Raw genomic sequence first — 15,088 nt, 5'->3', positions numbered from 1 at the left:
TGTCTTGCATACCCCCAAATTTAACCTCACTTAAACTACTTGCTTACAAAATCAGACAAAAATACAAGTGTCACCGCACACTATTCCTGACAAATTGCTGACTCTCATTTTAACCATATAATTATAAAATAAAATCAATTGGAATATAAATCTTGTACTTACATTTCAGTATATAGAGCAGTATAAGCAAGTCAGTGTCTGTATGAAATTTAAGTTTGTACTGACTTTGCTAGTGCTTTTTATGTAGCCTGTTCTAAAACCAGGCAAATGTATGTACCCCCTGGAGGACCTGTGTGTACCCCCAAGAGTATACATACCCTTCGTTGAGCACCACTGCCCTATCGAAGTTTTTGCAGCAGTAGTAGTTACAAGATTTTCCACCATAATTACAATTTGCTATTTACCTACCTCGGCAGCTCATTGATGCACACCTTCTAGTACCAGTTTTGCCACTTGGATCTGAGCCCTTGCATTCCATCGGCTGAAAACCTTTTCTTTTGCTTGAACTATGAGCACAGGGTAGGGAGGAAAAAAATATACAGTTGGAATAAAAATAAAATAAAGCAGTTGGAAAACTAGAGAGCAAAGGTAGATGTTTAAAATATACAATGCTGGGCCAACTGAACTGAGTTTGCACCACAGCTTTGGTGATCTCCCACCTGGCCTTTTGCAACTTCTTTCTCTCTGGCTAAGTTCCTCTCTCTTGAACCATATGGCATCAAACCTGCAGCTTTTGCTATCCCACGCTGTAGCACCTGCCCATCTACTCTTTGTACCTTCTGACAAAGCTCTACCCCTACTGTCCATCTCCAGCCATGTCCTATTCTCTATCGTTAGCCCTAGGCTTAAGGGTGTGACCTTCCCTAACTACTCCAGCACCCCTAGACCAGCAACAACTTTTGCAATCTCCTGCATGCCATGCAGCCCATACTTTCCCATCCCTCCTCAAAAGCCCCATTCTTTTGAATAGCCTTAAAGTGCCAATTCTACTCCTGAGTTACCTTCCTCCACTGCAAAACAAAGCCTAGACTTAAATATGTATGCATCAGGCCCTGGCACCAGGTGTACACTGTATACTTCAGTCTTCCGTTGTGTAAACCCAATCCTCTTCCTACACCTTCAGCTGTTGCGTCTCTCCAGCGCTAGCTTAGATTGTAAGCTCCTTGAGGCAAGTATTTGTCTTTTTTTTTCTGAAGCCTCAAGCAGACTCGTGCTATTCTATTAGGTAGGAAACAAATATAAAGAAAAAGCAAAACGTGACCCAGGGAAATGAGTTGAGAAGAGGGGGCTGAGCAGGAGACGTGAAATGACAGTGACGACAGCAGGAGAAGAAATCAATTCCCAGAGAAAAACAGTTACAACAGTAACCCCACTGAAGGGGAATTCTTAAATTAGGAAAGCAGTTGGAAAACTAGAGGACAAAGGTAGACCTTTAAAAGTATCTAAGAAATGAGAGCCAGATTGAGATGGACAGCACAACCAGGCTAGGGCTCTGCAGGTGGCAAAGACTGCTGCAACAAAAGAAGCAGCGCAACATGCAGCCCAAAATCACGTTGATAAAACCCTCAGATATTTCCAAAGCACACTGGAGTATCTAGGTGCTATTGACCCTTTGTTTACAATTTGTGCTTGTAGCTTAACATGTACCAGGTGGCAGCTGGAATTGCCACAAATATGAAGAAAAAGGATTTCTGTCGTAAGCTGATGTAAGTGGTATGAAGTCATAATACAAATAATACCCACAAAAAAACGCAATTCAGATAAGATTAGAGTTTATCACATTATAGCCATTCCAAAATGACGCTTTAACCTCTGTCAAAAAGGGTGCAAAAGATTAGTAATCTTAATTGTGTAGAGAGAGAGGCTGACAGCAGTAGGATTCACACAAACAGATTTATATTCACTAATCTGTGTCACAATTTACTTTACAAGTTGTTTTACATAGGCTAGAATCTTTATTTTATAAATACTTCATTTCTGTTTTTAAAAAATACAGCTAACAGCAGCCAGATCAAAACAAGTCAGATATAAGAATATCATCAAGGCTTCCAGAATTGTAATTTGCATTTGTCATTAGGCACACATTACATTGATACAATTAAAAAATTCCTCCCTAACCTGATGAATGGTGGTCATTTGTTATATTTCAGCAAGAGATTTCATAGATGCTAGAGAGGTCTGCTATTATCAAGATTTCATTTTTTTAAAACAAAATAGTACAGTGCATTTACTATGAAATTATAAAATTTAAACTGCAATTGATAAAGTGCATTTTCTGATGTGTTCTTGCTTTAATTTTTTTCCTTAGCTTATTTGAAAAAGTCAGTCATTTCCAATGGGTTTCCAACCATTAGTGCAAAACAGTGATGTTTACTAGAAGTACTTCTAGCGATTAGTATGCATAATTGCTTCATACAGTTCATGGTCTAAAGTCCTCGTCATCGTTGTCCTCCATTTCCCATTCAGCCTGTTGTCTGGCTCTCAGAGCCAGCGCCAGGGTCTCAGAAATCCCTGGTTGGCGTCCTTCTTCATCTGCTTTTAGCAAGGGAAGTAAGATGGACTTGGTGAGTGCACATATAACAATGTTAGCCCTCCATTTGTAAGAAAGTGCCTATGCTGGTAAATTAAACCATCTCTCAAGTACAAGGAAGATACATGTGTGTGCAAGCCAGATCAAGCTCATGTGTGAGATTCCATGCCTGTCTTGCTTCTGGCTGTATGAAAATTCTAGGACACCATACACACTAAGCCCTGATCTACGCTGGGGGGGGAAATCGATCTAAGTTACACAACTTCAGCTATGTGAATAACATAGCTGAAGTTGATGTACTTAAATTGACTTACTGTGATGTCTTCACCATGGTGAGTCGACTGCTGCCGCTCCCCCGTTGACTCTGTTTGCACCTCTTGCGGCGCTGGAGTACAGGAGTCGATGGGAGTGTGCTCAGGGGTCAATTTATTGTGTCTAGACTAGATGCAATAAATCGATCCCCGCTGGATCGATCGCTGCCCACCGATTCGGTGAGTAATGTAGACATACCCTTAATAACCCTCTTTGAAACAAATGCAAAGTGAAGTACAACCCTTACTGATACAGTATTCCCTCCAGGCCTAGTCCCCTAAGAGGACATGAGGTTTCATTTGTTTCAAGGAATTCACTTTTCAGGTACACACAAGTCTGCCACCACGTTTCAAAAGTAGCCATTGATTTTGGATGCCCAGTTTGACACAGCTTGGGCCTGATTTTCAGAGGTGCTAAGCTCACACAGCTCCCATTGACATCAAGTAGAGCTAAAGGTGTACCCTAGTGGAGCCCAAGATGTATAGTCGAGCACTCAAAAACTGAGGCATGAATACCCAATGTCCACTTCTGAAGATGTTGGCTTTAATGGTCTAATCTGATTATTTGTTCCTACCCTTCATCGGAGGAAGACAGAATTCTGTAGCCATTATGGTACTTTGACCTACTGCATTTCAAAATCTTACTGAGCTGAACTTCTGTGAGTTGTTTTCTCTGTGTTGAGAGTTATTACTTACCAGGAGACAGGCTCGTCTTTTCCGGTATCCCAGCAGAGGAGGACTGAAAACAAAATTCACAGTAAATCAGAATATTTACTTCCATGTTTTCCCACCACCATGCCTGTTACCTTACGCTTAAAAGCAAACTTAGATCACTTAAACAAACATATCCTTTGCTTCTGCCAACCTTATGTGGCTTTGTGAAGAACTAGTTGGGTTTTGTTCTGAAAGCTTTTCTTGATACATTTTTATATTAAAAATAGTTTTTGAGGTGGGTGGATAATGGTGTCTGCAAACTGCGGAGGTCCTATTATTATCACAACATCCACATGAAAACTACTATCTTCCATACAAGTACCCTGTAGAGTGTAGACTGACCCTTTTCTTGGCTGGCTTATCATACCTCAACATAGAAGTCGCTTCCATTTCTCCCAAATGGCCTTTCTAGGGAGGCTGTCATTTGCGGAGCAGCTCGTCTATATGGCTGGTACGAAGATGAACTCCTCTGGAAGACAGCATGTCAGATTAGCAACATGTACATACCTACGACTGTAGCTGTTCTGTGGATACTATTCCTCCCAAGCCCCAAGTATGTAGCCTATTTCTCAGCGCTCTATTTCCCCCAGCTCCACCTGCAGTGTGTTTTGGCACCTACATTTGCAAGGGGGCTAGCCCAGTCCCAGGCAAATGCATATTTTGGAAGCTATTAACATTTTTCTAGGTGTTAGGGAGGGCTATATGCTCACATCCTCACTCCAGGACTGCTCATGTAGGCAGATGCCCTGTCACCAGGCAGTTGTCATTCACTGCAATTGCTCACTTAACCCTGAAGTGCACACATTTCTCTCAGAGAGCATGAACTCACAGCCAGTCATCATAAAATTTTAAGAGTCCCTTGCTAGATTTGTACATGTCCTGGGTTCAGGTTGGCTGGAAATACTAGAAGAACTAGCACCAGAGATGCAATTTTAAAAAAGAAAAAAAAAAGACATCTTCCAAGTCTCCAAAAAGCATTAGGTTCAATTTAACTTTGGTGTGTCATCTACTCTTGTTTTATCCAAAGAGGTTCATCCAACTCCTGGGTTGCCCTATGCATCCCTCTTGGCAGAGAAAGGGTCACGACAGTGTCTTTATGTTATTGCCCTCAGAGCTGATCAATACTAGATGCCTTTAAAAAAAAAAAGGCAGCAGGAAGAGCATGATACAGCCAACAAGAGAAAAGTGGCTCTGGGGGAGTAGAAGGGTGGAGGTCCCTGTCTTTATAATATATTAATAATAAAGCACACAGAGATCTGTCAGGGACAGGGCTGTCCAGCCCAAGCAGACACACATGTTTTTAGAAGGTCTAAAAAAGAAAATCTTGGTGGATTCAATCCCTGATTAGCCTTAATCTATCCATGAAGATAGGATGCTGAAAGCAGAGGGCAGCCCCAACAAAGAATTCAATCCTGCCCCCAAAGAAATCAGTAGAATTTTCACTATTAGACTTTAATAGGAACAAGGAGCACAGTGCACTGGGGAGAGAAAAGAAAAATGAACTCTCTCCTTATGTGAAGCACTGAGTGAGGCTATTCCTGCCACAAGTTAGAGAACCACCCTCAAAACATTTTATAGAGTCATAGAAATTGCAGGGCTGTAAGGGACCTTAAGAGGTCATCTAATCCAGCCCCCTGCGCTAAGCCAGGACTAAGTAAATTTAGACCATCCCAACAGGTGTTTGTCTAACCTGCTCTGAAAAATCCTCCAGTGGCAGGGGTTCCACAACCTCCCTTAATACCCTGTTCCAGTATTTAACAATCCTTATAGTTAGAAAGTTTTCCCCTATATCTCACCACACTCTCTCTTGGTGCAGATTAAGGTCATTACTTCTTTTCCTCCCTTCAGTGGACGTGGAGAACACATCGGTCACCATCCTCTTTATAACAGCCCTCAACATATTTGAAGACTTATCAGGTCCCCCCCACTTGGCTTTCTTTTCTCGGGAATAAACATACCCAGTGTTTTTAAACCTTTCCTTGTAGGTCAGGTTTTCTAAACCTTTTCTCATGTTTGTTGCTCTCCTCTGGACTCTTTCCAATTTGTCCATATCTTTCTTAAAGTGTGGTGACAAAAACTGGACTCAATACTCAAGCTGAGGCCACACCAGTGCCAAATAGAGCAGATCAATTACCTCTGATGTCATATACAACACTCCTGTTAATATACCCAAGAATTATATTAGCCTTTTCTGCAGCTGTATCACATTGTTGGCTCATATTCAATTTGTGATCCACTACAACCCCCAGGTCCTTTTTGAGCAGTATTGCTTGCCTGACCAATTATTCCCCATTTTGTACTTGGGCAGATTGATTTTTTTCTTCCTAGGTGTAATACTTTGCACTTGTCTTCATTGAATTTAATCTGTTGACTTCAAACCCATTCTGTAATTTATCAACGTCATTTTGAACTCTAATCCTGTCCTCCAAAGTGCTTTGAGTTCATTAGCTTAGGGACAGGCATCTCCAGCTGTCTGGAAGACAATGTCAACAGGCCTGCTTAGGCAAGTTAGTGCCTTTTATTCAAGAATTGGTGCTACAAAGTTTTATTGGGCTCCTGTCTCCATCTCGTGGAGATACTGAGAAATAACAATAGTGCTTTTGGCATGCACTGTACAGAACCCTTTGTCAAATAATCTCAAAGGCAGGTGAATCTCATAACTCCCAATTTTCAGATGGGGAAACTGAGGCACAGATGTCCATTACTTGCCCAAAGCCACCCAGCAAGTCAGGAATAGAATTCAGATCTCAGCTCCCAGTTCCTTGCTCTTACCACTATGCTATGCTCGTGGTCTGTCTCCTGTTTTCTGGATTGGCATATTTGGCCCTCTAGAGTTACACTGACAATTCATCGGTTACCACAAGAATCTTTTATTGCTTTAGATACAAATAACTAGGTGGAATAGAAGAGTACTGTGCATTGTAGAGGAAAGGCATCAGAGCTTGGGCATCTGCACTAGAAGCCATAGCAAGTAGCCTGCTCTGTCTATGCTGCTTGAGAATTTGGATGCACTGAGCTTCCTGAGATAAAAAGAGTTTATTTTCTTCTGTGTGTCTTTGGGCTCTTTTCCTTTGTTTCCTTTATTATTATTTTTTTAGCTTGCTTCCCTTTCTTTCGGGTGGCTTTGTGGGGGGTGATGTAGGAAGAGAGGGGAATCAGTAAAGAAAAGCAGAATGGCTGTAACAGAGAAACAAGTGGTCTTAGCATTAAAGAGCCCAGAGAAGAGTTTTGAAGATAGGGGAGAACACAGGATGTGATTAACCAGCACTTGAGACCAGCACAATGGTAGAAGGAAATTAGACAGGAATATTCCTGTCTTATTTCAGAGCTCCATCCATCTATCCCAGCAGGATACTGAGTGACAATACACAAGGAGCCGAACACAGGATAGCACATCAACATCAGAACAACTCTCCTGGGCTGAATCCGCTCCAGGGACAGACTCTTACCTTAGCCTTGTCTAGGCTAGGAAAAAAGGGTCCTTTTTTCAAGTCAAATTAGCTCAGTTGAGCTCATTTAAAGATTGAAAACCCCACTTCAGGCTAACCTTCACCTATTAAATTCAAGCCAAAAGGTATTAAAAACCTCTCCATGTTCACGTTGAATGGGGTTTTCTATGGAGTTATAAGCTCCTGTGACCTAACTCAGTTGGGGGTGAGGGGGAAAACACCTTTTCCCCTAGTCTAGAGGAGGCCTGAGAATGGATGATCCCTTTTGTGACTGTCACGTCTACATTATCAAGGTTTTCCTTTGGCTTTGTAAACACCAACAGGGAGGTTGTCTTTACTTGAGATTTGGACCTTAGGCTGATCCCCTGGGTAAATTACAAGTGCATTAGCATTGTCCAGACTAGCTTTTGCAAAGGTGTTAACAACTAGAGTGGCTGTACCCCCAAATGGTGATTGATTTATAAAATCAGCAGTTCATAGATAGTGTTCCCTTCTGGCCTTGTGATCATTTATCTAAAGAATGTGAACAACACAAACACCCACGCCTTTGAACTGACCTCTTGTTGTTCTCCTTTTGGTGGGTCTAGTTTTGATGTCTGCAGTGCACGTAGTTTATTAAGTAAAAACATTTTATCCTTTCCTTCCTACAATAAAGAAAAAAATGAATGTTATTATCTTGAATGTACATATTATTCCTAATGCAATCGCAGGGCTTGTCTACACAGGGAAATTGAACAGGATAGTAATTACAATCAAAGTTGAATAATTGTGGAATAAAATCACATTTATTCCAGAATATCATGCCCACACAAGAGAGTTATAGTGGCACAGCTATAACAGAAATTGACTGGCATATTTATAGCAGAATAATTTCCCAGAGTAGATAAGACCCAAGTTATTCTAACTCCATTAGTCAAAACTTATCTCTAGATGGGCTGTGTGACATTGCACTCCATAATGTTTTATGGAAATATGCTTATGAGTGTAAATATGATGTAACTGGAATATGCTTCATGCAAAAGGTCTCTTGTAAGGTATCAGAATAAAGGTTTTAACCTACTGAATAGTCTTCTTATTTGTATGCATGTATCATCCTTGTATCTGAAGCTAGGAATATGAAGTATAACTCTGAGGTCATATTGTAATTAGGCAAAGTTGGGCCATTAATGGTTGCTTAGAATCTTGATGGCTCCCATTGACTAGGACAATTGGTTGTAAATGGTTTATTTACCAGCAAGCCTTCCTGCATATGTGCCTGCCAGCCCTGGAAGAATGGAGGGGGGTCTCACAATGACATGTGACCATGTCACCTGATACTGGAATCTATCTTAAACCTCATACTTTTCCATTTATAACGAGGGGTGGGGACCCAGAGAAACAAAAGATTCACACCTTGTGCTATAGATATAAATGGGGGGGAACCAAACAAAGGGAGCTTCCAGTCATGAGAAAACCCCTAGTTTCCACCTAAGATGTCTGCTGGAACGAACAAGGGCATTGCCGGGGAAAGGATTGGGCCCAGAATAGGAAGGAGTCTAGCCTTTGAAAGAAGCTTTTTGGAACATCTCTGAGGGTGAGATATTATCTGTAATCAGTTTCTTAATGTATTAGGCTTAGATTTGCGTGTTTTGTTTTATTTTGCTTGGTAACTTACTTTGTTCTGTCTATTACTTGGAACCACTTAAATCCTACTTTTTATACTTAATAAAATCACTTTTGTTTATTGATAAACCCAGAATAAGTGATTAATACCTGGGGGAGCAAACAGCTGTGTGTCTCTCTCTATCAGTGTTATGGAGGGTGGGCAATTTATGAGTTTACCCTATATAAGCCTTTTACAGAGTAAAACTAATTTATTTGGGGTTTGGATCTCATTGGGAGCTGGGTGTCTGGGTGCTGGAGATAGGTGACCTGCTGAGCAGTTTTTGGTTAAAGTCTGCAGCTTTGAGGGCATGGACCAGACCTGGGCCTGTGTTGCAGCAGGCTAGCGTGTCTCGCTCAACAAGACAGGATTCTGGAGTCCCAAGCTGGCAGGGAAAATGGGCTCAGAGGTAATCTCAGCACATAAGGTGACAGTCCCAAGGGGGGTTTCTGTGACCGCACCCGTCACAGGCTGTAACCCCAAAGGTTTACTGAGGAGGCAGGGAGAGATGCAGCCTGAAGCACTAGCTTTCCCAAAGCCAGCTGAGAGAATGCAGAAGAGGAAGTTGTTACGCATATAGTTACATTCTCAAATCCTGCAGGAATCTGATTAAACAGATTACGTAGCTACCCTGCAGGGGAGGTGGCGCAGGGTGAGGAGAGATAAAATCATCTCCTCCAGCTGCAGGCAGGCAGACAGGAAGCCTGCAGTACAGCCCCTCTGCAGTCACTACTCTACCCAACAGGCTGGCTCTTTCTGCCTCCAGTGGGGTTGACTTGGCCACTAGAACAGATCCAGTGGTGCCCACATGTCAGTACATTCAGAGCCAGCATGGAGCCTACCTCCCTGGCACACGACAATTCTTATTCTCGCGCCCAAGGAGCATACATAGGACCTTCGCCAACTGCTGAATTTCACCCAAGGTGACTTCTACACAGACTTTACATGCAGAAAATAGGCCCCACATCCCAGCTTCAGAAAGTGAGTCAGCTCTGGCAGCCCCTGTCCTCCCCCTAGCAAGCCAGCCAGCTCTCCAGACTAATCAAATCCTGATTAGCCAAAAGTCTCAGGGATGGGGGCGGATGACCCAAAACTTTCACACAACTCAAGGTGCTACTCTAAGTCTGTCTTTATTGTCACAAAAGCCTTTGGGATGATGAACTTCAGACCCTCCTCACACATACCAAGCAAAAAGCATAAAAATAATATTTACAAAAGTAAAACTAATTGTACTTTTATTTTTACACCAAAAAAAATAAAATAAAGCAACTGCTCGGTGGTGTTTTTTACAACACCCAGGTTTTACTGTCCTCTTAGGCATTAGGATTAATGGGAATGGTGTTTTCACTGAAAAGGCTAAACCCACCAATTCAATTTCTGTCTATTTAGAAATCAAATCTAACAAAGACACACAGTCTGCAGAGCTGGATCAGACTACTAGTTCCTGAAAGTACCATATCCTGACACCCAGCCGTCTGACACCACACCTCTGTGGAAACAAACCGTTTCCTTGCTCTGTATAACCTTAAAATAAACTGCATACCAGGTTGATTAGTCAAGTGTGTTTAGGAGGTTAATTTCCTCTTCTCACTTGTGCCAAAACAGAAACCTCTCTGCCTGCAAGCGTCATATGCAACGGACATGAGGAAACCAGCTAACATGTTTGCTGCCTGTCTTTTTTTTAAACAGAAATCTGAAAAACAAACTTACATTAATAATTTGCTCATGCAGGAGTCTGACCATTATCCTTCTTCCTTCTATTATTTGCCAGTAAAGATATGTGATAATTCTGAAAGGAAAAGAAAGTACAGCACACAAGTATTTATATTCGGGTGATGCTTCTCTTCCGAATCACTGTCAAACAAGAAGAGATAGTGTTCACTTTACTCAATGATTACTCATAAGTAATATGCAGCGTTGTTATAAAAGATATTACCTCACCCACTGTGCCCCAGACAAATACTAAATGGGTCAGAAGTTCTATTGGGAAAGACCCAAAGTTGTATGGGCTCTGACACAAATACAAGCCAGGCAGGCAGGTCAACACCACAAGGTACCTTTTAGTTCTAGCCAGGAATCCATTGTGTTCAACCAACCTTGTACCAGTTGTCGGCACTGTCCCTCCCCTTCCCCTGCCAATTAATGAACCTTAATAACTATCACATAGAGGCAAATCCTGGTTCCACTGGAATCTCTTGGAGTTTTGTTATTGAGTTTTATGGAATCAGGATTTGACTCTTAGAAGGGATTGTGCTTGGACTATGAGACCGGGAGCAATGACTCATCTACTATTCCCAGTTTTCCTGCTGCTTTATGGAGACTTGGGCAAACCCCATAACTGCTTTGGGAGAGCTTTTCAAAGGCACAAATGGCAGTTAGGAGCCAAGGGGAATTACGTGCCGAAGCCAGGTCTATACTAGGCCATGTCTACACTAGGAGTGCTTTGCTGGTATATAGGAATGCTAGTAAGATAGCAAAGGGGTCCTCGTGCCGATGCAGCTATACCAACCTACCAGTGCTTTGTTCTGGTACAGCAGTTAACCAAGCTTTTCAGGTAAAAAGCACAGTGTTGCTGGTATAACTACACCTACAATCAGGGCCACCCAGAGGATTCCGGGGGCCCGGGGGCTTCGGCGGCGGGGGGCCCTTCCATTCCGGGACCCGCCGCCGAAGTGCCCCGAAGACCCGCGGCGGGAGCCCCCTGCCGCCGAATTACCGCCGAAGCGGGACCCGCCATGGACGTGCAGCCCGGTCTTCAGCGGTAATTCGGCGGCGGGGGGCCCCCCCGCCGCGGGTCTTCGGGGCACTTCGGCGGCGGGTCCCGGAACGGAAGGGCCCCCCGCCGCCGAATTACCGCCGAAGACCGGGCTGCACGTCGGCGGCGGGTCCCGCTTCGGCGGTAATTCGCCAGTGGGGGGTCCTTCCGCCCCGGAGCAGAAGGACCCCCCGCCGGCGGAGACCGGGAGCGAAGAAGCTCCTGCGCCCTCTTGCCCCGCCCCCTCTGGGCGGCCCTGACCCTATCCACCCCCCCAGAACACCCACAATCCAACCCCCCCATTCCCTGCCCCCTCCCCCAACCTCTGCCCTGACTGTCTCCAGGGCTCCCTGCCCTTTAGCCAACCCCCCCGGCCCCAGCCTCTTACCCCCGGCTCCCTCCTCACACGCAGCCTCAGCGCCTCGGCTGAACAGCCGCAGCGTGTCCCCGGCAGGGCCTGAGCCCCGCCCCGCTCAGAGCCGCGTGGTGAGGGGGCGGGGCTGGGAGCTCCGGGCCCAGCGGAGGGAGCAGAGCTCAGGCCGAAGCTCCCAGCCCCGCCCCCTGACCACGCGGCTCTGAGCGGGGCGGAGCTCAGGGGCCCCGGCTGAGACACGCCGCTTGATGTGCTAAGGCTCCAGGAGAGGGGTGGAGGCGGGAGCCTCCGCTGTTCTCTTGGGGGCCCCTGCGGAGCCCGGGGCCCGGGGCAAATTGCCCCCTTTGCCCCCCCCTCTGGGCGGCCCTGCCTACAATAGGGGCTTCTTTTGGCACAGGCTATGCTGGCCACAAATCACACCCCTGACATAGCTAGACCAGCAGAAGTCTGTAGTGTAGTCATAGACCAAGTCATTATAAAGTTTTGCTGGCATAGCTACGTTGGTTGGCAGCGTGTGGAGGTGGTGGGATGGGGGGGGGGAAATCACACCCCTAACTGACATAGCTCTGCCAGCAAAACCCAGTGAAGATCAGCTTGTATCAGCAAATGAACTCCTCTTGTTAATATACGCTGCATCTCTGGCACTAAAAGGCTTTGCAGTGTTGGCTAGCCCACAGCCTAGAAAAAAATGTATACTGGTTCCAGCTACCCCAACAAACCCTCCTAGTATATAGACAGTCTATAGCTAATAACTAGTTCCTCGAAACAAAAGAAGCTATGCTAGCAAAAGGACCCCCTTCCCCTACCACCCATAACTGCATCTACACTAGGGTTTTTGCTGGTATAAAAATGTCACCAAAAATAAAATACCCTCTAATCAACATTACTACACTGGCAAAAGTTCCTTGTGTAGACCCGGCCAATCTTTTGGACCTTTGAAAATCTGCCAATAAATATATTTATTGTTTCCACCAATGAAGCTTTAAAGTTTCCTTTGAGTTTTCATCACAGAGAATGAACGCCTCATGAAGAAGTTTCCTTCACTTTCTCTCCCCCACTCAGTTTCATTTATGGACACTTACAGGACGATGACAGTGAGGACGAAGAAGAAATGCACGCTTCCAATTAAATTATGATAAATCCACACCACCCATTTTGAGCTGGAATAGCTGTCCAATATGTGTATCCACCCAGAAATGGCATCAATTATGGAGGTCAAGCCTTGGAACGGACCACACTGTTTAGAAGGCGTCCGCCTGGAAAAACAAGACAAAGTATATTTTTTTTAAAGTGCTAGTTCATTTCCTCTGGGCCTCTATACCCTCACCCTTGGGTTAGTTATACTCATTGCCACAGAGTACTAGGTCTTCTTGGGAGACCGCATGCAGTTCAACTCACTGAAGTGTAACTGCCTGAACAAATCTTAACTGATAGAGGGCTTGCTCCATGAGTCCCCGGCCAATAGCATGGGCCCAGTTGACTATCTCAGCAGAGACACAAGACCCTCTCACAGTAGATCAGTGGGCAGCACTGCCTTTCAGCTGCCAATCTCTAGCTAGTTATAACAAGTTAATTGCCATAGTAGAGGCTACATAGATTTTGCAGTAGACTTATGAATGTAAGAAACCACTGCTTTTACAGATGCATTATGCATGCTTAATAAAAACAACAACACTACCACCTTGCTTTTCTGCCCCATTTTTGTAGAAGAATATTCAGATAAGATTTTTGGTAAAAACAGGATGTGACTCAGCCCTTAGCAAAAGCAATAATTTTCAGACTAAAAATAAAAAGGTCTTAGCATTCATGAGGTAGGTTACTAAAGGTTTCTGTTTGTGATAAGGTGGATGGCTTGGTTTGCAGAGACTGGAATGGAGCCAAGCCATGCAAATCTGAATTGAGTGAAACCTCCCAGTGTTTATGAAGATCTACTAGGAAACATCCCACTTGAACCCTTATTTCTAGGCCTGCCCTTGATCTTAAGTCACTTTTTGATAGCTAGCAAGCAAGGCTGCTGTATTGGGTGCAAGAGAGAAGAGGAAATGGGTTTGTCACAGAAACTTCTGAGAGAAAGAAAGAGAGGCGGGAGAGCCAGACTGTCACAGCAAATGTTCCATTTAATAACCAAACCAAACACAAGCCACCAAACAGAGGTTTGCAACTCATCTGATTTTTCTTATAAGGAGTTTTCTGCCTCCACACATCTTGCATTGTTTCTTGGGCTGCCTTTTGTTCCTCCAGGTGGGAGAGCAGAAGTGAATGTAGGGAAAATGGACAAACAGGAATAGCAGCTTCTATTTATCATACCTACATGGCTCCCATTACCATAGTATCTGAGCGCCTCACACAGTCTTTAGTGCATTTATCCTCACACTACGCTGTGAAGCAGGGAAATTCTACTCTCTCTCATTTTACAGATGAGAGACCTGAGGCAAAGGGACACCATGTGACTTGCCTGAAATCACAGAGGAAGTCTGTGGCAGAGGAAAGAAATGAACCTGGTTTACCCACGTCACAGGCCAGTACCAACCTTCCTCTGCTTCCTTCTCATCCCTCAGATCTTTGAGGGGAGCTGCACGGTCTCAATTCCACTCTCTTTCAATAGTTGAGCACAGTTTTCAAGGGATTAACTTCAAATCTGAGTTTGCAATAGTGTTCTTTAGAGTCCTGAACAGTTTATGAGTAACACTCAAAACCTTTCAGTGGAAGACAATGAAGATTTCTCTTCAGTATGTATTAAAATATCTCCACCCTGTTTGGTTTCTGATTAAGGTGTAATTCAGTTTAGAGATAGTGAAGACTGAATGCTGATGCTCTTTCCTACCTCCAGATAGTGACCGCCATTACAGACAGGACTCCAGTAAAGGAAGGGAAAAACAGCAGAAAAATGAAGAGCGTTGTCATCTGAGAAGCCCTCCAGACTTTGCGAGGTGGTTGGCAATTCCTCATCAGACTGATCTTTAAAAAAAGATACACACACACACACACAGAGATGGAGTTGTGTTACATGCCACTTAAATAACTGTGTTTCACTCAATCCCATTGAAATTGCTAGCAAATTCATAGGAATAGCATTCATCAACAGTTTCCAAACAGCACTTCCAGCAACAAATATACTACATCATTATAAAGTACAGCCTTTCAAATAGTGAGAGGCAAAACAAGATTCTGTTGGTCAGGATTTTGAAAATCAGACTAGGGGGCATTTCACCTGAACCCCAAAGTTCAAGGGAGTTTTGATCAATAGTACAATTCTACTTTCAAGACCACAAAACATTTAATATTTGTTGAGTTTGAGAAAAACTCACTAGAAG

At 43.9% G+C, this 15,088-nt stretch overlaps 1 protein-coding gene across 15 annotated transcripts in view; it reads right to left on the bottom strand.

Annotated features, from left to right (window-relative positions):
* Window positions 1–1,874: 1,874 nt before the first annotated feature.
* The window catches only part of TMC5 (transmembrane channel like 5), a 52,552-nt gene continuing 39,338 nt past the window's right edge, over window positions 1,875–15,088 (bottom strand). For 14 of the 15 annotated variants that reach the window (XM_039490507.1, XM_039490510.1, XM_039490506.1 and 11 more), the window contains 7 exons: window positions 14,599–14,732; window positions 12,857–13,030; window positions 10,357–10,435; window positions 7,562–7,648; window positions 3,923–4,024; window positions 3,538–3,580; window positions 1,875–2,535 (listed from right to left, as the gene is read on the bottom strand). In XM_039490507.1, coding sequence (XP_039346441.1) covers window positions 2,420–2,535; window positions 3,538–3,580; window positions 3,923–4,024; window positions 7,562–7,648; window positions 10,357–10,435; window positions 12,857–13,030; window positions 14,599–14,732 — 735 coding nt within the window. In that variant the 3' untranslated portion in view covers window positions 1,875–2,419. The remainder of the gene's footprint in view (window positions 2,536–3,537; window positions 3,581–3,922; window positions 4,025–7,561; window positions 7,649–10,356; window positions 10,436–12,856; window positions 13,031–14,598; window positions 14,733–15,088) is intronic. The other variant, XM_039490518.1, reaches the window with a different exon arrangement.

Source organism: Mauremys reevesii, linkage group 10 (assembly GCF_016161935.1).
Source record: "Mauremys reevesii isolate NIE-2019 linkage group 10, ASM1616193v1, whole genome shotgun sequence".
Taxonomy (NCBI): Eukaryota; Metazoa; Chordata; order Testudines; family Geoemydidae; genus Mauremys; species Mauremys reevesii.
This window is presented reverse-complemented; position numbering and strand designations above follow the sequence as displayed.